Below are 23,016 nucleotides of genomic sequence, written 5' to 3' on the forward strand. Positions count from 1 at the left end.
TTTAACAATTTGTTTTCTTTTTTGTATGGTTTTCTTGTTTTACTTTTATATTTAGTTCATCTTTTGTTTTGAAATATAACATGAACATGTCTTTTATAAGAAGTTGAATACATTTAAAAATTCCTAATTTATTTTTGAATTCTAAACATGATTTTTTTAAACTGTTGTAACATGTTTATATTTTAAAGAACATTTTAAATTTTCTGAAATTTACTAGAAACGTGAATATTTTTTCAGGAACCTAATTTTGGAAAAGAAAAGGAAAAAATACAAAAATTTAGAAAAATATGAAAATATAAAAACGAGAAAAGAAAAAAAATGAAAAAAGAAGAAGAATTAACTAATCAGAAAGCCTTAAGAAATACAGAAAAAAAAACATCCATCACCGTGTTTATGCCGGTAGCTTGACACATAACTCTCATAAAAAACCTACTACTTGTGCAGATGCATTTTTGTGATGGAAACATATTTATTATTTTTTTAACCGGAGAAAGGCAGAAGTAGGCCGGCCCATAAGGCACAACAGGCCTGGGCGATTTCGTAGCGTAAGGGAACACAATTCGGAGAGCATCGACAAATAAATATTCACACTCGCTCTCCGAGCACTGTTTCTTCCCCGGTTGGGAAAAAACGAGACTTTTCCTGCGACTCGCCGCCCTACGCCGCGCCGCCGCCGAGGGGACGCCAAGCCTCCGGCTGAAGGAACTCTGAGCCCGCAGGACGCGATTCGACCCCGCCTTCCCATCGGTAAGGGCCTATTTTTGTTTTCATCTTCCTTTTTTAGTAGACGAGAAACCAGATCCCCTTCTGCAGCAGTAGTTTCACCCCAGATTAGATCCGAGCTGTTTGATTCCATCAGTTGAATGAGATAGATAAGACTGATAGCAGTGGTTTTCTTGCTGTGATTTTTGCCATGTGTTGATTGCATCTCAGACCTCGATTTTTTTTAGGGTATCTCAGACCTCGATTGGGCGCTGAAGATGCGTAGGAGCAGGGGGGAGGATATCATGCCGGGGGAGGTCAGTGAGAGCAGGAGGAGGAGGAGAGGGGAACACATGGCCACTGCAAGAGATGATTGCGGGGCATCGCTTCCGTACGAGATGATCATAGAGGTTCTGCAGTGGCTCCCAGTCAAATCCGTCTTCCGCTTCAAGGCAGTGTGCCGCTCCTGGGCTGCGCTGCTCTCCTCGGATGAATTCCGCCGCCTCCACATGTCAGCAGCCAAGGCTGCAAAGCGGCGGGCACCACCAGCCAAGCTGCTATACATCTCGCCGACCGCCACATTCGACTCCACCGCGGTCTACTCGTGCTCCTTCTCGCCATCATCATCATCGGGCCGCCCCAGAGATCACGGGGACCTACTGTTCACCATCGACGGTGCCCGTGGCAACTATGTGGAGGTAGTGACGCCCGCGCCGTGCAATGGCCTCACCCTTCTCTACGATGCTCTCGACACAGCCTACTACATCTGCAATGCGGCCACACGGGCAGCCACGCGTCTGCCGCCTTCTACTGACGTAGCATGCGACTCCAGTGCTGGGCTGGGGTTTGATGCCCGCACAGACGAGCATAAGGTGGTGAGGTTGATCAATGGGATGTTGAATCCGAAGGACTTGGACCCGGTGAGGTGCGAGGTGTACACGCCTAGAGGCTCCTATGTGGATTGCCGCTGGAGGCCGGCTGCCAGAGGAGTACCCTCCAGCTTGCATAAATTTGTACATGCCGCTGTTATTAATGCGTCATGCAACAAATTATCTCCTGTGTTTGCCAATGGTTGCCTCCACTGGTTGATGACACCTGCCTCTTTCATCACAACTCCAAGTGTTGCCATCGTGTCCTTTTCGGTCGCAGAGGAGACCTTCACATGTCTCCGGTCACCGCCCTTCTGGGTACCAGGAGCGTCGCCAACCTCCAGGAATTGGTCATCAGGAGAGCAACTATTGGAGATGGATGGCCAACTATGTTTGGTTCGCAACAGAATGCCTCATGGTAGTAACACTTTGGAGATCTGGAAACTGCTGGACTATAGCTCTGGTGACTGGTTGCTGAATCATCGAATTAGTTTGTCAGGGCGCTTGGCAAGAGATTTGCGTCAGTCACAAATTCTGAGAGTTATTGGATCTTTTGGCAGTTATAGGTCGTCAAGGAAGAAGATAATCATTACTACTAGCATGCACAAGATTTTCAACAAATATCAGAAAATGGTTCACACGTATGATCCTAGGTCTGAGGCTCTGGAAACCATTCTTTCAATCACGGAGACACACTCAACTCAACAATATGGGTGCCCTAGTTCAAGATTCAGTTTCATTCAAGAGACCCTTGCTCCCGTGCATACAACAGATGAAGAGATAGCCTTGTCATCTGACCTGGCTAAGGCGACTAGAGAGATCCTACTCCGCCTCCCAGCTAAATCAGCCATACGGTCCAAATTTGTCTGCAAGCAGTGGTTCAGATTGGTTGAGAGTAAAAACTTCATTCAGTCATATTTTCAGCATAAGAACATAGACAGAAAGCCTAAAGTCATGCTTGTGGTCAAGAGCACTGGACGGTTGGGCTTCAGTTTTGCTCCATTGAATAAATGCCTCCAAGAAGCTCCTAGTCGCAGTACATTGCTTGATACAAAGGTGGTTTGCTCCAAGCCTTGCCATGGGCTGAACTTGGTAAGCACCGAGACGAAGGACTATCTCTGCAATCCATGTACAGGTTTCCATAGGGGCTTCTCTAACCTGGGGCCAAATTTGCACCTACGCTCGAGAATGCCTAAAATAGAAGAGCATGCTTTTACAGTCGGCAATAAAAATGTTGGCTTGACTTTCAACAGTTTGACTCGTGAACATGTTATTGTGGAAATCTTCTATCACCGGAAGGACTTTGAATCTCGTCAGTATGACATGTCATGCACGTTACACTGGTGTAACACTGCGAATGCTGCCCAAGAGCACTCAGTACCACCTCTGCCTGTGAATGACATGCCACCGGCCTATGTTAATGGAATGCTTTACTGGATGAATGAACCAAGGTTGGGACAGAGCTGCGAATGGGCCATTGTCTCTTTCAACCTTGCTGCAAGTACTTTCGATGTCGTCCCATGCCCTTCGTGGTTTGCAAGATGGAGTAGCAGAAACCGCTGTCGTGCATTTGTTGTTGAGCTTGAGGGAGTGTTATGTGCTGTTCTGGCAGATCCAGTTGCAGACAAATTAGATGTATGGAAGCTAGAGCATGGCCGATGGGACAGAGCATACACAATTCACCTAGAAGCATCTCCTGGCTATTCCCTCAAGACATGTGTTGTGGTGCCATTAGCTGTTGATCCCGATTGTGGGAAGGTCCTGCTCAACACTGTTAGGAAAATAGGTCTATATGATCCAGTGGAGCAAACAATTGAAAATCTCTATTCACTTGATCAGGTGCCGGTTGCCAGTAGTGCACACCTTAAGTTTCTTGACATGCCTTCAACTTCATCAGGGGATAGTTTGACATGCTCCAAAGAAGAGTCAGTGGCGGAGATGAATAGAATGGACTCTAAATTGATTACTTCTGTTCCTATGTTATATGAGGAGAGCCTGGCATGTTATTCATTTGTGCGCAAAGCAAACTGCTTGTGGTGAGACATTTTCAAAGCACCCACGCTACCTTTTTATATAAAATATTTATGTGTAATATCTTGCCTGCATGTTTGGCAAACTGAAACACCCAAGGTTTGATAATGTAATAGTATGAGACCTTTTTATTGACTGCCTGATGTTCCTTTTTACTGTGAAGAACTCCCTCTGTAAACTTCTATAAGAAGTTTTGGGTTACTACTTCAGTGATCTAAAATGTCTTATATAAGTTTGGAGTATTACCATTTTGCTTTCAAAATATAATGATCAATGTGTTGCTAATGATTATATTATCTGCATGAATAAGAGGATGAGGATAAATTTTATTCGGCCTTGTATTGGAAATATATTCTGTCAATGTCTTGTGTATGTTGTTTGCCGTGTTCAGTTGTCAGTGCACTTACAAAATACCAGTGTTTATTTGTTAACTGCATTGAGTATTGAGTTTGTGCTGGTTCTGAATAGAGAACAGATCTGAAGCTTGTTAGAGATGATGTACGAGCACCAGCTTGACAGCATACAAATTACCCATAGTTTTTTTTTATGATAAATCACCAGAGTGCCCGTGCATTGCAACAGATTGCAGTGAGGTTGCTGCTGTCGTCATTGTTTTTTAATGTCGAAAAATGCAGACAAGTGGCACCACCATTATCAGTTTATATAGGTGAAAATACAATGGGTGAAGACACTAAATAAATAAGAAACTATTCCCTTCAACCAGCGGATCCTCCTCGCTCACCACGGCGTCCCTCGCGGGACCCGTCACCACATCATCTCCTTCGCAGCTCTCAGCTCCCGAATGAACCCCAGCCACTCGTCCACCTCATCCTGATCACCTCTTCCTCCCTCCCGATCCAGGGAGGGGCAGATGTGTGCCCGATCCCGCTCCAGCAGGCGCCGTCCCTTTTCGCCGAAGCTCCCTCCGGCCGCCGCTCTCCTGTGACACGACAGCAGGAATGTATCGGTGCACCCGCATTTGTGGTGCTACCGGTGCACTGGATGCCATAAAACATTAAAAAAAATCTGAAAAAATCTACCACATTAACACAACATCAATGTATTATGCCTTAAGCATTTCTTGAGATACAAAAATGACAAATTTGACATCAGTGTGATAATGGGGCAAATCTAAAGCCCATATTATGTTATGTACTATTCAATATTGAATTTGTCATTTTTGTTTTTCGAGTTATGTTTCGAGTTTTGACTTGAAATCTTGTGACAACCTACATTGATGTTGTGTGAATGTGCTAATTTTTTCAGAATTTTTTAAACATTTTAAAAACGCAACATGAGTTCGGTGCACCGGTAGCACCACAAGCTCCGGTGCACTAGATATTTTCCCCACGACAGCCTCCTTCCTCTTCCATCCCTTCTTCTTACCCTCCCGCCCGCCTCTCCTTGGCCTCTCGTCTTCTCCAGTTCATCTTTCATTGGAAAAAAACTCTGCAATATCGTTCATGTTGCAAAATCCTCCAGCAACATATACGTTGCAAACAAAAAGTTTGGACGAAAACAAAAAATTCTACAACATCACCTTTGTTGCAAAAATCCTCCTATAACAACATCTATGTTGCAAAAAATGGTGAAGACGATTTTTTTTTGCAACACCACCTCTATTGTAAATGTTTCTGCAACAAGATGTCAGTTACAAAACAACATAGTCTAACACTTCGTTGGTTTCGCAACAAAGCAACTATGGCAGAGTAAGCTGCGCAACCTCTACCTTGTTGCAATTCACGACGCGCACCTCAGGGAAGATATGGCAACTATTTGTGGCTCAATCCAACGACGAAGGAGGCGGCCGATGTTTCCAATTCATCCATCGGTGGACCCGCAGCAGCCCCCAATACATAAATAGTATATTAATAATGGTTGTCACTTGCCAGTTTTACTAAATTATCAAATATTATAATAACATTAGCAAACATGCCCGTGCGTTGCGACGATAGAAGAAAAAAAATCATCTGCCCTTAGCCCAGTAAGCATGACTGACGACCCCGTAAGCCTATGCCGTGTATTGCAATACCACACCTCATTCATGTTTCGACTTGCTGTTTTTGTCGTCTGTGGCCTCCATAGCTCTCCCCGTCCCTAAGCATAGCCATCGAGTTGTTTGTCGGAGCGTCCGCATCATGCACCTACCGATTATTATCGACATTATGCTGCAATTATATTTTATTTCAAGTGTCTTTTTTGACTATATATATCAAGTGTCTTTTATCGAACATGAACTTAAAATTGATGTTAAAGTCATTTAAAAACCCATAATAAATTTAAATCAAACAATTTCCTACCATTTCAATTATATTTTTTAGATTTTGTTTTAAAAGATTAAAATAAAGCATTTTGAAACTCAAGTAATTCTAATGGTTTTTGAAATAACAGTAGCTTGATTTTGAGTTAAAATAAGTAAGATATTTTTTTAGTATTTAAAATATTTTTTGCACTGCTGGCTGCTGCTAATTTACATTGTGATGACTGATGAGATGTATGTATCTGTAGTTAATCTATATTAGCCTGCACGCACACGTATATTTGGTGTTTTCTGGTTGAGGTAGGCTAATTTTATCGGAAACATGATATCTCGAGAATTTTATCGGAAACATGATATCTCGACCATTTCATCGAAAAAATGATATCTCGAGAAAGATGGCAGGCTAATTGCGTTCTTCAACCGCGGTCTCGCCTATCTGACAGGTCACTGCGGTAAGTGGATAAATTTGCACGTCCATCGCAGGATCATACATCCTCCATGGTTCTCTGATGCCATTGAACACAAGGGCTTCATTTACGTTGTGGACTCCTTCTATGGCTGGACGTATTGCTGGCCTACTCCAGTCATCGCTACAAACGGTTGTTACAGCAGTATGTTACTTTCCTATGATATCATGATGGCTTGCTTATATTACTGTCAACATCTACTGAAAAAATATTCATGCTCATAACATGCTGTTCTTAAGATTGACTACACTAAGAGCCCTTTTTTATTTGACTCCAACTTGATATGTTGTAGGCTGCCTGGTGTCCCTACCCTTCCTAATCCGAGAACCTTTCAAAAAAAAGTGGCATGGCAGTTGCAGGTGGTTCCTAGCTCGATCAGACGACGGCGAACGATTGATGATCGTTCGCACGTACTGGTCGTGTTGTTTCGCGGAATACAATCACAGTCACTGCAAGGTCTTTGAGCAGGATACCAGCTTCTCTAGGGCTTTAGGAATTTTTGACTGGAGGCTGGTAAGTAGCCTTGGTACACGCTCTCTGTTTCTCGGACTGAATTATCCGATTAACCAGGAGATAACCAACGGCAAGGATCATGATGACAGCGCTGTTTCGTTCATCAGGCAAAACTGTGTGTACACAGCGTACCATGCGTCTCTGCATGCACCATACCCTGATATGTGCCGCCACGCTCTGCAGCCCAAAGTAGGAGAGAGGGTCGCAAGTATCAGACTTCGACCTGCTGGCTGGAGTTTCCCCCGTCAGGCACCCATCTGGTTCAAGCCGTCAGCGAATCTCCACAGCTTAATAAATAGTAACGTCTAACTGAGCCAGTTAGTTAGATACGTACACTTGGTGTAGTAGGATCTTTATTTAGTTTGATGCATACACTTATTCTTTTTCGGTAGCCCTTTTGTAATGATGGCTGATGTTTGGTTGGGAAGAAAGAGCCGTGTCTTTACTCTTCTGGCCTGTTACTGCTTCTGTTGCACCCCCAGCCCTGATTGCTGCTGCTGTTTTCAATGTACAATCAGTAGTATATTTCGTCTGTTGGTTGAATAAGTGTGTTGTTAGAACGACAAACACAATGTTTTGGAAGTCGTTGCACGATCCGATCGTTTAGTGCCCCGTACCGTACGTAGCGCATACTATTTTTCTTACGGAGCACATTTTCCACTTGTTGATAACATGCAGCCCACCGATGAAGGCCCAATAGAGGAGCCCATAATTAACTTGAAGGGAGGCTCTCACATGAATCCGGCCTAGGTACATGCTCATGGTCCCCTAAACATAAATGAGTAAATAAATAAATAAAGCTAAATGCTCATGCACCAGTTCTTTAAATTTATGATTTAACAGGAGGATATTATTTCCTATGATAGTGTCGTTACATTCGGTCGATATAATTCTTAGGCAAAGATAGCGACCAGTCTTCTTTCTCCCACCATTTTCTTCCTGCAACCAGCGGACCCATGCAAATCATAGTCAACGCCGTAAATAGTTCCGGTCTATTTTTATTTTTCAATAAGAATGTCCAACCCAGCCCAGCACATTGGCGACATCACTTTATCCTTCGCCTTGGTGCGCTCGTCGCGGCGCCGCCGTCCGGCCCTGTCAATATAGTGAATCGGGAGAGGACTGTAGATGTGAGTACGACAGTATGGACCCACCAGGTCCACTCCCGAACACAAGCAAAGCGCCTCTTTTACTACTCAGATGCACCCCTCATTTTTTTACTCTAATCCACCCTGCTGATATCTGGGACCCACATCATTTTCAACGTATAGTCAGTTAACGACAGAATTGCACAATTGTTTTTGAGGATTTGTTCGGAGGAGCAGGCTATAAACTGGGTTGTGCGGTCTCTGTGCCCCGTCTAACAATATGACCAGCCCAGCATTTTTTTCTTTGGGAAAATAGGTAGGCCACTATTTCTTTTTGAAGAATACCCAAGTTAGGCCTATTTGTTTTCTCCGACTTACTGGGCTGCAAATCTTTCAAGACAAGGAGGGATGCATTCCGGCCTGGCCAAAGAGTTTGGTCAGTATCTGTTAAAAGTAAATGGGAAAATTAGTTTCTTTTTTTGTTTTTGCTCTTCACTGATATTTTATATTTCATTGGATTTTAACATGACATAGTACTAAATTATTTTTAAATTTATTTTAGTATGGCTAATAATTTTTGGATTAAGAATATTTTGTTCCCCAGCAAAAATTGCGAATTTTCAAAATTTCGCACATTTTTAGTTCAAATTTTTAACCCTGGTACTGACCAGAAAATGGGCAGCAATTCTAAAAATGGAAAATGGGCTGCAATAAATTCCATATGAATTAGAAAATGAGTAAAAGTTATAAAAATAATAGCAAATGGGCTGTAGACGCCACAAATTCTGAGGCTGACTTGTTTACGCAAGGCTTTGTTAGTGAACATACTATTTTAGCAGCAGTGACTGTTGGATGTCCATCCAACGACCGACGTGCTTCTTCAATCTCTGATCTTCCTGCTCCAGCCGCCTAAACCAGCGCCGGCGGGACCGCTTGCTCCCTCCTCTTGTGGCCTGCTGTCATGCCGCGCAGGCTTCATCGGCCCACCCTACTCCCTCCGCTGGCCTGGCCGCACGCAACCAACTGCCTCCTTATTACGCGAAAAAAATGATTCCTCCCACTGACATCTGGGGCGCACCGGTTTGGAGGCTGACCTGTGGGCCTACTAAGTTGATGCATACGCAGGGCTTTGTCAACTTAGTCAACAAACGATTCTAGCAGCAGTGACCGTTGGATTTGAATCGAACGGTCCTGCTGTTTCTTCAATCGGTGCTCTTCTTGCACCAGCCGCCCAAACCAGCGTCGACGAGACAGCCTGCTCCTGCCTCCAGTGGCCGGCTGTGCTGCCGTTGAGGCCTCACCGCCCCCTACTACTCCCATCGCTGGCCAGGCCCTGCGGCGACGGCAGGCTTACACCGCAGCCGAACCAGTGAACCCTCGTACTCCTCTCCGCGTGGGCATCCACTGCCGCGTCTTCCCCGGCTCCGCGTAGTCCCCTTCCTAGGCCTCGCCGTCGTCCACCGCCCTGGTGCTCTCGGCACGCCATGGTCAACGTGGTCAACGAATGACATCCATCGGACGTGGACTTTACGTGGAGAGGCTGACTACTGGGTCCACGACCGCACACAAGGAAATGCCTCCTTATTATGCGCAAAATAATGATTCCTCCACCTGACATCTGGGACCCACCAAAAGGGCCTCTATATTTCGCGAAAAAAACGTTCCCCCTGCTGACTGGTCGGACCCACCAGCTATATCTTCGCACGCAAGGAAGTGCCTCCTTATTACGCACAAAAAAATGAATACTCCCCCTGCTAGCTGGGACCCAGCATAGTGGGAGGCTGACATGTGGGCCTACTAAGTTGACGGGGACGGAGGGCTTTGTCAACTTAGTCAATATGAACGATTCTAGCTCCAGTGACCGTACGATGTCCATCCAACGGCCGTAGTACTTCTTCAACCTCTGGTCTTCTTGCTCCAGCCGCCCAAAGCAGCGCCAGTCATGCCGCCTGATCCTGCCTCCCGTGGCCGACTGTGCTGCCGTGGAGGCCTCACGGCCCCCTACTACTCCCACCGTTGGCCAGGCCCTGCGGCGACGTCAGCCTCACACCGCAGCCGAACCAGTGAACCCTCGTACTCCTCTCAGCGTGGGCATCCACTGCCGCATCTTCCCCGGCTTCGCGTCGTCCCCTTCCTAGGTCTCGCCATCGTCCGCCACCTTGGTGCTCTCGGTGCGCCGTGGTCAATGTGGTCAACAACCGACTTCCATCGGAAGAGTACTGTATGTGGAGAGGCTGACAGCTGGGTCCACGGCCACAATAAGGAAGTACCTCCTTATTACGCGGAAAATAATGATTCCTCCACCTGACAGCAGGGACCCACCGGACGGGCCACCGTATTTCACGAAAAAATGTTCCTCCTGACTGCTGGGGCCCACCAATTACATCTTCGCACGCAAGGAAGTGACTGACAGTCGGGACCCACCTGGTCGAAGCGTACATAGCGTTGTCATTCTGGTGGCGAACGTGTACGTACATACTGGTCGATCGGTATATCTGCAGGCTGCACCGATGAGCCGTGGCCGAGTAAGGAAGGGCACGTGACGTAGTAGAGGCGCGCACGTAGCATGTACACGTACGTACAACGACCAGGGTGCAAGAAAGTAAATACGGCCACGTACGTACGTACATACGGGTGAGGTCTCGAATGCCTACTTGCGCATACATATGGCCAGGGCTCGTGTACATGGCTGGGTCAGAACGGAGAAACTGCATCGTCGTCGTGTTCATGGGGAGGCAACATAATGCGTCGTGTTCATCGGGAGGCAACGGAACACGTGCTGTTCATCGGGAGCCAACCGGCTTGGACGGAACAGCCGATGGAAACGAGGCCTGGCATACCGCAGAACGGAGGAAACGGCCTTGTGTTTGACCGGCCACGGTCGAAACGGGATCCTGTTCATCGGGAGGGGTCTGGCGTACCGCAAAATGGTCGAAACGGGGTCCTGTTGATCGGGAGGGGTGTGGCGTACCGCAAAACGGAGGAAACGGACTTGTGTTGGAGCGCTACAGTCAAAACAGGGGTCCTGTTCATCGGGAGGGGTGTGGCGTACCGCAAAACGGGACTCCACGGGATACTGTTCATCTCCACCGTCGACTGCCTCCACGGGCTACTGTTCATCCACCGTCGACTGCCTCCACGGGCTCCTGTGGATTTCATCCACCGTCGACCTCCTCCAGCCTCCACCTATGACTGTTCATCCACGGGCTCCTGTTCATCCAACCTCCACCGCGCGCTCCTCCATCGGCTACTGTTCAACCAGCCCTCTCCACGGGGTCCTGTTCAACCACCCCTCCATGGGCTACTGTTCATCCAGCCCTCCACCGGCTACTGTTCATCCAGCCCTCCACGGGGTCGTCCTGTTCATCCAGCCCTCCAGGGGGCCCCGTTCATCCACCGGCTCGATCGATCGGGGTACTGGTCATCCAGCGGCAACGGCCTCTACTACCACGGGGTTCTGTTCATCCAACCCCCACCGGGAACTGTTCATCCAGAGGCAGTATCGATCGGCTTCAGTTAGCAGCAGTAGCGAAGGAATCACTCGGGTTCAGTTAATAGCAAGCAATCGATCGATCGACCGGGTTCAGTAACGCATAGCCTGCAGTGCAATCGCTCGCGTTCAGTTAGAGCCCAACGCCTCGGTCGGGTTCAGTTGAGTGCAACGCCTCGCACACACGCGCGTACGTACAAGAGAAACACGCATCGCTCGGCCCCCGACCACCCACCGTAACCGGGAACTCCCCGATATTTTCCTCACCCTCGCTTCTACCATGGTTTTTTCCGTCATGGACGGCCCAAAGAATGTCATGCAGCTGCGTCTCAAGCCCGCCCAGGACGAAAAGCCCATTTTCTGTCATGATTTTTTGTCATAGAAGTAGGACCCCACCACATCTATGAGAATACCGGGTTTTGTCACAATTATCGTCATGGAAGTGTCATAAGTATGACATAATTTTTTTTTGTTCGGCCCAAAATGTCACGGATGTGTCTTTTTTTGTAGTGTAATGATATTGATCATGAAACTTCAGATCAAGTTACTACCGAACCTCGTAGGTCAACCAGGGCACGTTCTGCACCAGAGTGGTATGGTAATCCTGTCCTGGTAGTCATGTTACTAGACCATGACGAACCTACGAACTATGAGGAAGCGATGATGAGCCCAGATTCCGACAGATGGCTTGAGGCCATGAAATCTAAGATAGGATGCATGTATAAGAACAAAATGTGGACTTTGGTTGACTTACCCATGATCAGCGAGCCATAGAGAATAAATGGATCTTCAAGAGGAAGACGAACGCTGATGGTAGTGTTACTATCTACAAAGCTCGACTTGTCGCAAAAGGTTTTCGACAAGTTCAAGGTGTTGACTACGATGAGATTTTCTCACTCGTAGCGATGCTTAAGTCTGTCCGAATCATGTTAGCAATTGCCACATTTTATGAAATCTCGCAAATGGATGTCAAAACTGCATTCCTTAATGGATTTCTTAAAGAAGAGTTGTATATGATGCAACCAGAAGGTTTTGTCAATCATAAAGGTGCTAACAAAATGTGCAAGCTCCAGCGATCCATCTATGGACTGGTGCAAGCATCTCGGAGTTGGAATATACGCTTTGATGAGTTGATCAAAGCATATAGTTTTATACAGACTTGCGGTGAAGCCTGTATTTACAAGAAAGTGAGTGGGAGCACTACAACCTTTCTGATAAGTATATGTGAATGACATATTGTTGATCGAAAATGATGTAGAATTCTCTGGAAAGCATAAAGGAGTGTTTGAAAGGAGTTTTTCAAAGAAAGACCTCAGTGAAGCTGCTTACATATTGAGCATCAAGATCTATAGAGATAGATCAAGACACTTGATAAGATTTTTCAATGAGTACATACCTTGACAAGATTTTGAAGTAGTTCAAAATGGAACAGTTATCGGAGTAAATGACCACGGGTAGCCTCATCAGCCCCCCATGGTATTTCAAGACATCGGGGCCGGCTACGCCCCTCAAGAATCAAAGACAAAGGAACGCCTTCTTGGGGCCGACTAGTCCAAGCGGTCGGCTGCTAGAAGGCGGCGGAACCCAGAAGGCGGCCATGAGGTGGGTCGACTTCTAGCAGGCGGCCTCCAGGGAAGCCGGCTCCTAGCAGGCGGCCCCTCACTCCCTCGAAGTTAGCACCTCATTACAATGACAAGACATGGCGTGGCTACAGTGCAGCCTGCCACCCTCGAATCCCAGGCAGAGCGTGGCCACAGTGCAGCGTACCAGGCGGGCATCCCTTGCCCAGCGCTGCACTGTTGCCACTCAGCCTATGACATCATCCATGGCAGAGGAAGCCATGCCCCCACGACGAGCTGTCGGTACGGCCCGCAGGCGGCGGGCCCTACCTGTCCGTGAGAAGCCAGAAGGCGGCGAGCCCTGACCAGTCGGCACAGAGGGAGGCCGACTCCTAGCAGGCGGCCCTCCCCCTCCCTTGGAGTCTGTGCGCCATTAACTAGATAAGACGGGGTGTGGCTACGGTGAGCACCCGCCAGGCGGTGGGACTGTAGCCACGCTCCCCCCGACAAAGCCTCCATCATCACAGGCAAGGCTACAGTGCAGAGCAGCCGACAGGACCCACATGCGGCGGCCCTACCTGTCGGCGGAGAGACCGGTAGCCGGTGGGACCCACCAGGCGGCGGGCCCTAGCAATCGGCGGAGAAGCCGGCGACCAGAGACACCGACGGCTGGGTCCTACACCCGACCAGATTACCATTGTACCCGTGGGGGTAGGCCTATATAAACCCCCAGGGCACCCATGCAAAGGGTTCAGCGCCACAGATATCACACACACATAGAGAGAGTGGAGTAGAGCAAGCCTAGTTCTTCTTCCTCCTCTAGCCAAAATAGCTCAAGGAGCAAGATTGTAGCTACCTTGTTGAGATAGTGATCATGCGGAGACCCCGCAGAGCAGGACTAGGGGTGTTATCTCCTAGGAGAGCCCCGAACCTGGGTAAGATGTGTCGGCGTACGTGTTTACGCCTCATCCCGTTTCCAGGCACCGGCGACGTACTCTTGTCCCCCTCCATGATAAGCCACCCCCTGGCATATGTCGCTAGATATCCCCGACATTTGGCGCTCACCGTGGGGCAAGGTGCACCATCGTCCGGAGACCTGTTCTGGACGGGAACCATTTTCCTTCCTAGCGAGCGCAGCCAGCTCGGCACGCCCGATGGCGTTTGTGCCGACGCGCTGCATGGCGCAGAAGTCGCTTACCCGGCGAGCTGCCTCGCTGATCTCATTGGTGAGATTCGCCTCTCCAACGAGCCTGCATCCGACACGGGAGCGGCCAGCTCCGAGAGCTGCCTCTTCGACCTCCTTGGCAAGCTCCACATCGCCAACGAGCCGACCTCTGACCTAGAGTCAGTTGGCCCCACCGACCCGATGCTCGTCGACTCCGACGCGGCATCCCTCGACGCCTTCCCCACCAACGTGGTGGTCATCGACGACCCACTCCCTCCTGCGACCAGCGACACCAGCACCAGCACCGTCATGGCGGTGCTGGTCATCAGCCACGACGGAGCCCCCGGCGGGGCCGCCCAGGACCCATTGCAGGCGGCGATGCGGGACCTGTCCACGCCCATCGCGCCAGACGCCAACGGAGAGACGCTAGAGGCCTGCCGCATCGCACATGTCGAGAGCGGCAAGAAGTTAGCCACTATGAGACGCCTCACTTAGGCCTACCAGCGCGAGATTGACCGCGCTGTCTGCGGCACGCCGGCTGCTGGAGAGCCCAGCCGCGTGGGCATGGTTTGGCAACGCGGCACGTCTATCGCCAGCATGCTGGGGGGTAGACCACCCTATTTATGCCACGCCCATTGAGATCCTGCACGCCGCCCAAGCGGCGGCAGACGAGCTAGACCAGCTGGAGGGTGACGAGCGTCACTAGATGACCGAGCGTGTCCAGCAGCTCATCGACGCGGCCGCCATGCAGCAAGAAGCCGGCTGCCGCGTGGGTGAACCCGGCCAGCGAGCCAAGAACCTCCCCCCTCGCTGAGAACTCGGCGCAACCTCCCGGTCCCTGGAAGGCGGCGCCCACAACCGAAGAGACCGAGAGCCGGCTGCTAGCCGCAGCCGCACAGGCATCACCATGGAGCGCGACCAAGACGGCCGCCCGCGAGCGGTGGAACAGCAGAGCAAGATTGTAGAATTTTCCACGGCCGCCCGCCTCCCCCGCGCAGGGAGAGGTGCACCTCCCCGCCGCCTGTTGAGCACCCGACTCTTGGCAACCGACTAGGCCGCCGTGAAGGAGTCGGAGAGAATGACGCCCGCCACCGGATCGCCCGCCTGGCCCGGTGATACGTCTCCAACGTATCTATAATTTATGAAGTATTCATGCTGTTATTTTATCATTCTTGGATGTTCTACAATCATTTTATAGCAACTTTATATCATTTTTTGGGACTAACCTATTGACCCAGTGCCCAGTGCCAGTTCCTATTTTTTGCTTGTTTCTTACATCGCAGGAAATCAATATCAAACGGAGTCCAAACACCACGAAACTTTTTGGAGATTTTTTTGGACCAGAAGGAACCCAATGGGCCAGAGCTGCACCTGGGGGGTGCCCCAAGGGGGGCACAACCCACCAGAGGGCGCCAGGCCCCCCTGGCGCGCCCAGGTGGGTTGTGCCCACCTCGATGGCCTCCCGCACCCCATCTTTGCACTATAAATTCCCAAATATTTCGAAACCCATCGGGGTTAACCTAGATCAGAAGTTCCGCCACCGCAAGGTCTCTGTATCCGCGAAAACCAATCTAGACCCCGTTCCGGCACCCTGCCGAAGGGGGGAATCATCTCCGGTGGCCATCTTCATCATCCCGGTGGCCACCACGATGAGGAGGGAGTAGTCCACCCTCGGGGCTGAGGGTTTGTACCAGTAGCTATGTGTTTTATCTCTCTCTCTCTCTCTCTCTCGTGATCTCTATCATGGGCTTTGTTAATATAGTCGGATCATATGATGTTTCTACCCTCTATACTCTTGTTATGATGAATTGAATCTTTACCCTTTGAAGTTTTGTCTTGTCGGATCGAATATTCAGAGATGAGAACACATGATATATGTCTTGCGGTATGAATACTTGAGGTGAAAATTGGGGTATCTTATTGATTCACTTGACATATGTTATGGCATTCAACTCGCGGATTCCCGCGGTGATATTGGGGTAATCTATGCATAGGGGTTGATGCACGTTTTTCTCAGGTAGAAACTTCGGGGTCTCTTTGTAGTTCTTTGTGTGGATTGAGTATTATGAATATGAATTTGCTTTGGTGTTATCTTAGTACGAACTCTTGATTAGATCGATCGGAAAGAATAGCTTGCGTCATTCTAGTACGAACTCTAGGATAGATCGAACGGAAAGAATAGCTTTGAGATGGTTTCGTACCCTACAAACAATTCCTATCTTTTGTTCTCCGCTAATAGGAACTCGGGAGTGATTCTTCGTTACACTTTGAGGGATAATCATATGATCCAACTATGTTAGCATTGTTGAGAGTTTACACTAGCGAAAGTACGGACCCTAGGCCTTGTTTTCAAGCATTGCAATACCATTTTTGTGCCCGTTTACTATTTGCTACCTTGCTGTTTTTTATTTATTCAGATTATAAAAATACATTTCTACCATCAATATTACACTTTTATCACCATCTCTTCGCCGAACTAGTGCACCTATACAATTTGCCATTGTATTGGGTGTGTTCGGGACACAAGAGATTTCTTGTATTTAGTTGCAGGGTTGTTTGAGAGAGACCATCTTCATCCTACACCTCCCACGGATTGATAAACCTTAGGTCATCCACTTGAGGGAAAATTGCTACTGTCCTACAAAACTCTACGCTTGGAGGCCCAACACGAGTCTACAAGAATAAAGTTGCGTAGTAGACATCACCCGGTCCCTGGCGGTAGAAGAAGAGGATGCCATCGGCCTGCCTTGTTTCGGCCCCCCGCATTCGCGAAGAGCCCTTCCCCAAAGGGTTCTCACTCCCTTGAGACACTCCCAAGTACAACGGCTCCGTGAAGTCGGAGGATTGGCTGGTGGATTACTCCACCGCAGTTAACATAGCAAACAGCAACAAGCACGTTGCCATCAAGTACGTCCCCCTCATGCTTCAAGGCACAGCCCGAACATGGGTAAACAGCCTCAAGCCCTACAACGTCAACAGCTGGCTGGACTTCACCGAAGTCTTCATCCGCAACTTCACCAGCACGTACAAGCGGCCGCCCAAGCCCCGCCAGCTCTCTCTGTGTGTCCAAGGCCCGACCGAGTCCACCCGCAACTACTTGACGTGGTGGGCTGAGCTACGCAACTCCTGCGAAGGAGTGCACGAGGTGCAAGCCATAGAGTACTTCAGTGCCGGGTGTCGAGAGGGCACCTTGCTCAAGCACCGACTCCTCTGTGATGAGCCGGCCACACTCGATGAGCTGCTGATCATAGCAGACAAGTATGCCACTGCCGAATCCTCCATGAAGTCGGAGCTCCGAGTGGACGCCTCTGGAAAAGTGCTCCCTCCGGCTCCTCAGACGCCGGCTGGTGACAACAGTCGGCGCCAGCAGCAGAACGACAACAAGCGCAAAGCCCCGCAGCTGGCTTCCACTAGCCGGCAGGTGGCGACGGTTGAATACCAGCAACCTGAGGGACAACCCAGCCCCAAGCGTTAGAAAGGCGGCAAGCCCGCTTGGTTGCCCGCCTTCTCCTTCGAGCAGACCCTCGATGCTCCCTGCAAGTTCCACAGCGGTGCAAAGCCGCCCAACCACACAACCCAGAAATGCCATTGGCTCGTCCGCATTGCCAAGGGCGAGGGACTGCCGCCTCCGCCTGCTGGCCAGCCGGCTCCGCCTCCCCAGCAGCCGGCGGCCCGTCCAGCAGTCGGCGGTATCCAGGATGAGTTCCCTGAAGAACACAGAGCCTACGTCGGCTTCACCAGTGTGGCTGACGACAGGCACAACCGGCGTCAGCAGCACCGTGAGGTGAACGCCGTTGCTTCAGAAGTCCCAGAGTTCATGCACTGGTCCGAGAGGCCCATCAGCTGGAGCCATGCAGACCACCCGGAGGTGATGCCTTCTCTGGGTTCCTATGCCATGGTGTTGGATGCCACCTTCTCAATGGAGAGGCGAGCTGCTCGCTTCTCCCGAGTTCTGATAGACGGCGGTAGCAGCATCAACATCCTCCACCGTGACACCATGGAAAAGCTGTGCATCAAAGAGAGACAACTTCAGCCCAGTCGGACTATCTTCCACGGCATTGTACCTGGCCTTTCCTGCTCACCAATCGGCAAGATCAAGATAGATGTCCTCTTCAGAGACAAAGATCACCTCCGCCGTGGGGCAATTTGGTTCGAGGTGGTTGACCTGGAGAGCCCTTACCACGCGCTGCTAGGCCGGCCAGCTCTAGCCAAGTTCATGGCGGTGCCGCACTATGCCTACCTCAAGATGAAGATGCCGGGAACCAAGGGCATAATCACTATAGCCGGCGACTACAAGAAGTCGGCTGCCTGTGCTGCTGCTAGCAGTCGGCTGGCCGAGTCCCTCGTGATTGCTGCCGAGAAGAAGCTCCTGGACCAGGTTGTGGCCATGGCCATCAAGCAGTCGGACCTGTCACCAGATCCCAAGGAGTCAGAGACCCAGGGCTCCTTCCAGCCGGCCAAAGAAACAAAGAAGATCCCCTTGGACCCGGACCACCTGGAGAGGCACGCTATCATAGGTACCAACCTCGATAGCAAATAGGAAAGCGAGCTCATCGATTTCCTCCGTGAGAATCGGGACATTTTTGCATGGTCTCCCAAAGACATGCCGGGTGTTCCGACGGATTTTGCCGAGCACATGCGACACGTCAGATGAGATGCAAAACCAGTCAAGCAACCCCTCCACCGCCTGTCAGAAGAGAAGAGAAGAATTGTCGATGAAGAGATCGCCCGCCTGCTGGCAGCCGGCTTCATCATGGAATTATTTTTCCCAGAATGGCTTGCCAACCCAGTACTCGTGCTGAAGAAGAACAACAAGTGGCGCATGTGCATTGATTACACCAGCCTCAACAAAGCCTTCCTCAAAGATCCGTTTGCTTTGCCTCAGATAGACCAGGTGATAGACTCCACAGCCGGATGCGAGCTGCTGAGTTCTTTGGATGCCCACTCAGGATATCACCAGATCAAGTTGAACCCGGCCGACCGCCTGAAGACCGCCTTCATCACACCATTCGGAGCCTTCTGCTACCTGACCATGACATTCGGCTTGAGAAATGCCGGTGCCACGTTCAGCATTGCATGCATAAGTGCCTCCTCAAGCAACTCGGCAGAAATGCCCACGTCTACGTAGATGATATTGTGGTGAAGACGGAGAAGCGCGGCACCCTCCTGGAAGATCTCAAGGAAACTTTTGATAATCTGCGCCGTTTTCAAATCAAGCTCAACCCAGAGAAGTGTGTCTTTGGAGTAACAGCCGGCCAGCTCCTTGGCTTCCTTGTATCAGAGCGCGGCATCGAGTGCAACCCTGTAAAGATCAAGGCCATTGAGCGGATGGAGAAGCCCACCCGACTGCGAGACGTCTAGAAGTTCACCGACGGCTTGGCATCCATCAGCCGCTTCATCAGTCGGCTGGGCGAGAAGGCTCTTCCCCTATACTAGCTCATGAAGAAAACCACTCACTTCGAGTGGAACGACAAGCCGGACGAGGCCTTCCTCTGGCTCAAGAAAATGCTGACTATGCCGCCTGTCCTGGCGGCTCCGACTGCTAAGGAGCCCATGTTCCTCTATATCGCCGCCACCAGCAGGGTGGTCAGCACTGTCATTGTGGTGGAGCGTCCGGAAGAAGGCAGAGCACAGCCGGTCCAGAAGCCGGTGTACTATCTGAGCGAGGTGCTGTCGGCCTCGAAGCAGAACTACCCCCACTACCAGAAAATGTGCTACGGCGTGCACTTTGCCGCCAAGAAGCTCAAGCCATACTTTCAAGAGCACCCCATCACGGTTGTCTGCATTGCCCCGCTTGCTGAGATCATAGGCAACAGAGACGCATCAAGCCGAGTAGCCAAATGGGCAATCGAGTTGCCCCCTACACTATCTTCTACCAGCCGCGCACCGCCATCAAGTCCCAAGCACTGGCCGACTTCCTCGTCGACTGGGCCGAGACCCAGTACCTGCCGCCAGCTCCGGACTCCACTCATTGGCGGATGCACTTTGATGGCTCGAAGATGCGAACCGGTTTGGGAGCCGGCATCGTCCTCACCTCTCCCAAAGGCGACAAGCTCAGATACACGCTGCAAATTCACTTTGCCGCCTCCAACAACGTGGCCGAGTATGAGCCACTAGTACACGAACTCCGACTGGCCAAAGAGATCGGCATCCGCCGGATCCTGTGCTACGACGACTCAGACTTGGTGGTCCAACAGTCGTCTGGCGACTCGGACGCCAAGGATGCAAACATGGCGAGCTACCACTTCCTCGTCTAGCAGATCAGTGGATACTTTGACTGGTGTGAGTTCCTTTATGTGCCACAGAACGACAATGAGCAAGCTGATGCCCTGGCACGGATCGGCTCCACCCGCCAGGCAATACCAGCCGACGTCTCCCTTCAGTGCCTCCGCAAGCCATCTATCAAGCCTTCTCTAGAGACAGAGTCCATCTTCGTGCCGGTTGCTCCCGAAGCAGTCGGATCCGACTCAGCGGCTGCAGCAGCCGGCCCGGGGGCTTCGGCAGGCGGCACGGGGACTGCTGCAGTCGCACTCGGCCCGGGGACTTCAGAACCCGGCTCGGGGGCTGCAGCAGCCGGCCCGGGGACTTCACCAGACGGCTCGGGGACTACAACAGTCGCACCCGGCCCGGGGACTTCAGAACCCAGCTCGGGGGCTGCAGCAGTCGGCCCGGGGACTCCAAGAACGGAGCAAGCGGCGGCCGATTCCCTCCCGCTACCTCCCAACCCAACCGCCCTGGTACCAGTGGCCGTAATTGTGACGCCCGGATAATCAAGCTACAGTAAAACTCTGCTAATAATGCCACGTCACCTCCGTTACTGTTTCTAATCCTTCGTTAGTTCAAAACCGATTCAAAAATCAATTCAAAATATGGCAAACAACAAAAGTTTTCAAACATTGAAACAAAAATGTTAGGAGTGAACCAAATATTGCACAGATAATTATGGTGGAGAAACCACACCTTTATAAAATGTTTAAATACTATGAGATGAATAAAACAGTAGCAAAAACAATTATATAAGTGTTATTAAATATAAACAAATATTAAACTAGTTTATTTAGTCACTAAAAACTTTTTACAACTCCGATTTAGGTGTGGGATTTAACTTAATATAAAACTATAACTATTAAAGAAATAAAATAAAACAGTAAAGGAAAATAAATAAAAGAAAACACAAAAAAAAACAGAAGACAATCAAAAAAAAGAAAGGAAAAGACACCCCCCCCGCTGGGCCAAGTGGCCCAGCTGGCCTCAGCCGCCCGAATGGGCCGGCCCACCCACTACCTACCTAACCCCACTACCCCGAAACCCTAACCCCCCCACGCGCTCCACTCCCTCCCCCGTTTCCCTGGATCGGGATCGATCCCCCCCACTCCCCTCGATCTCACCCACCTCTCTCTCCCTCACCCGCGCGGATCCCGTCGGTGGCAAGCGCCGCCCCCGATGCCTTGCACCCGCGCCGCCGCCGGTCCTCACCGGACGTCATCGCCCCTCTCCTTCGCCCCCTCGTTCTAGATCGGGACCTCGCCTCCCCGACGGCGTGACGTCGCCGGATCGCCGAGGCCACCTCACCGCCGGACCCCGCCGCCCGTCTTCGTCCTCCGCCTCGACCGCGCCTCCTCGCCGGCTCCACCAACCCTCATCGCCCGTTTCCCAGATCCGGAGGCGTCACTCCCGACCACGTCGCCCATCGCCCAAGGACCCCGCCGTCGGAGCCCCTCACCGCCTCGCTGGATAGTCGTCCCCGTCATCCCCCTCGACCCCCACTGCCAGTCCCCTACACCTCGTGGTGAGGCCCCGGCCTCTGCTTCTCTTCCCCCTCTCCTTGCCATCGCCGGAACAGCCCACGGCTACGCTCGCACCGAGCGTGCGCTCACCGCCAGACCGCGCACGCGCACACCCCTGGAGCCCCTCGACGCTCCCTGGCCGCGCCAGCGCGGGCGCCGTCACGCGCCCCACGCTCGTTTCCGCCTCGGGGCCGCGATCTCCTCCCTCATGCCGCGCCTGGGTCATGTGCCCGCTCGCCCGACCGCACTCTAGTCGCGCCGAGCCCACCGCCGCCCGGGGCCCTGCCGCGCTCCGGCGAACGTCGCCCGCAACTGCACCATAATGGGCTCGCCCCGTTCGGGCTAGCGCCTGCACGCTCCAGCGCCCGTTAACCCAGCGCACGGGTGGCTGGGCTGGGTCAATGATCGCTGGGGTCCACCCCCCGCACCCAAAATAAAATAAAATAAATAAATAATAATAAATGGAAATAAAAATAATTAATTAACTTAATTAATTTATATTAACTAAACTAAACAACTAATTAAACTAATTAATCATGATTAGTTAGTCTAGTGTATGACATGCGGGACCCACACGTAGTTGACCCAGTCAACTGCACAGTTGACTGCTGACGTCAGCATGATGTCATGCTGACGTCATCTTTTACTATTCTGGATAATGTTGATTAAATTAATTAAATAAATCCTAAAAATTATTTAAATCTTTAAAAATTAATATAAAATAATCCGTAACTCGGATGAAAATACTTTCTACATGAAAGTTGCTCAGAACGACGAGACGAATCCGGATACGCAACCCGTTCGTCCGCCACACATCCGTAGCATAGCAAACCTGTAACATTTCACCTCCGGTTCATCTGTCCGAAAACGCGAAACACCGGGGATACTTTCCCGGATGTCTCCCCCCTTCACCGGTATCACCTCATACCACGTTAGAACACGTCTAGCTCTACTTGTTGTCCTGTTATGTACTTGCTTGCTATGTATTTACTGTTTCTTCCCCCCTCTTCTCTTCGGTAGACCCCGTGACGATGCTGATGCCCCTGTGGTCGACTACGTCACCGACGACCCCTCTCTCTTGTCTG

The 23,016-nt window shown here is 50.6% G+C and overlaps 1 protein-coding gene across 3 annotated transcripts; it reads left to right on the forward strand.

Moving 5' to 3' along the window:
* Nucleotides 1-558: 558 nt before the first annotated feature.
* Nucleotides 559-3,737, forward strand: LOC141023270 (uncharacterized). 3 transcript variants are annotated; one of them, XM_073499692.1, is made up of 2 exons: nt 559-747; nt 951-3,737. In XM_073499692.1, exon 2 carries the CDS (start codon nt 981-983, stop codon nt 3,609-3,611), a length of 2,631 nt encoding a protein of 876 aa, XP_073355793.1. In that variant the 5' UTR covers nt 559-747; nt 951-980; the 3' UTR covers nt 3,612-3,737. The 3 variants fall into 3 exon arrangements, with proteins under 3 accessions (XP_073355793.1, XP_073355794.1, XP_073355795.1); XM_073499693.1 differs by having other exon boundaries at nt 608-747; nt 934-3,737; XM_073499694.1 differs by having other exon boundaries at nt 614-747; nt 961-3,737.
* The last annotated feature ends 19,279 nt before the right edge of the window (nt 3,738-23,016 follow it).

This window comes from Aegilops tauschii, chromosome 5, assembly GCF_002575655.3.
Source record: "Aegilops tauschii subsp. strangulata cultivar AL8/78 chromosome 5, Aet v6.0, whole genome shotgun sequence".
Lineage (NCBI taxonomy): Eukaryota > Viridiplantae > Streptophyta > Magnoliopsida > Poales > Poaceae > Aegilops > Aegilops tauschii.

What these genes read in the sequence shown, in the direction of transcription:
- LOC141023270 (XM_073499692.1), top strand. Translation starts at nt 981, where the DNA reads ATGCGTAGGAGCAGGGGGGAGGATATCATGCCGGGGGAGGTCAGTGAG.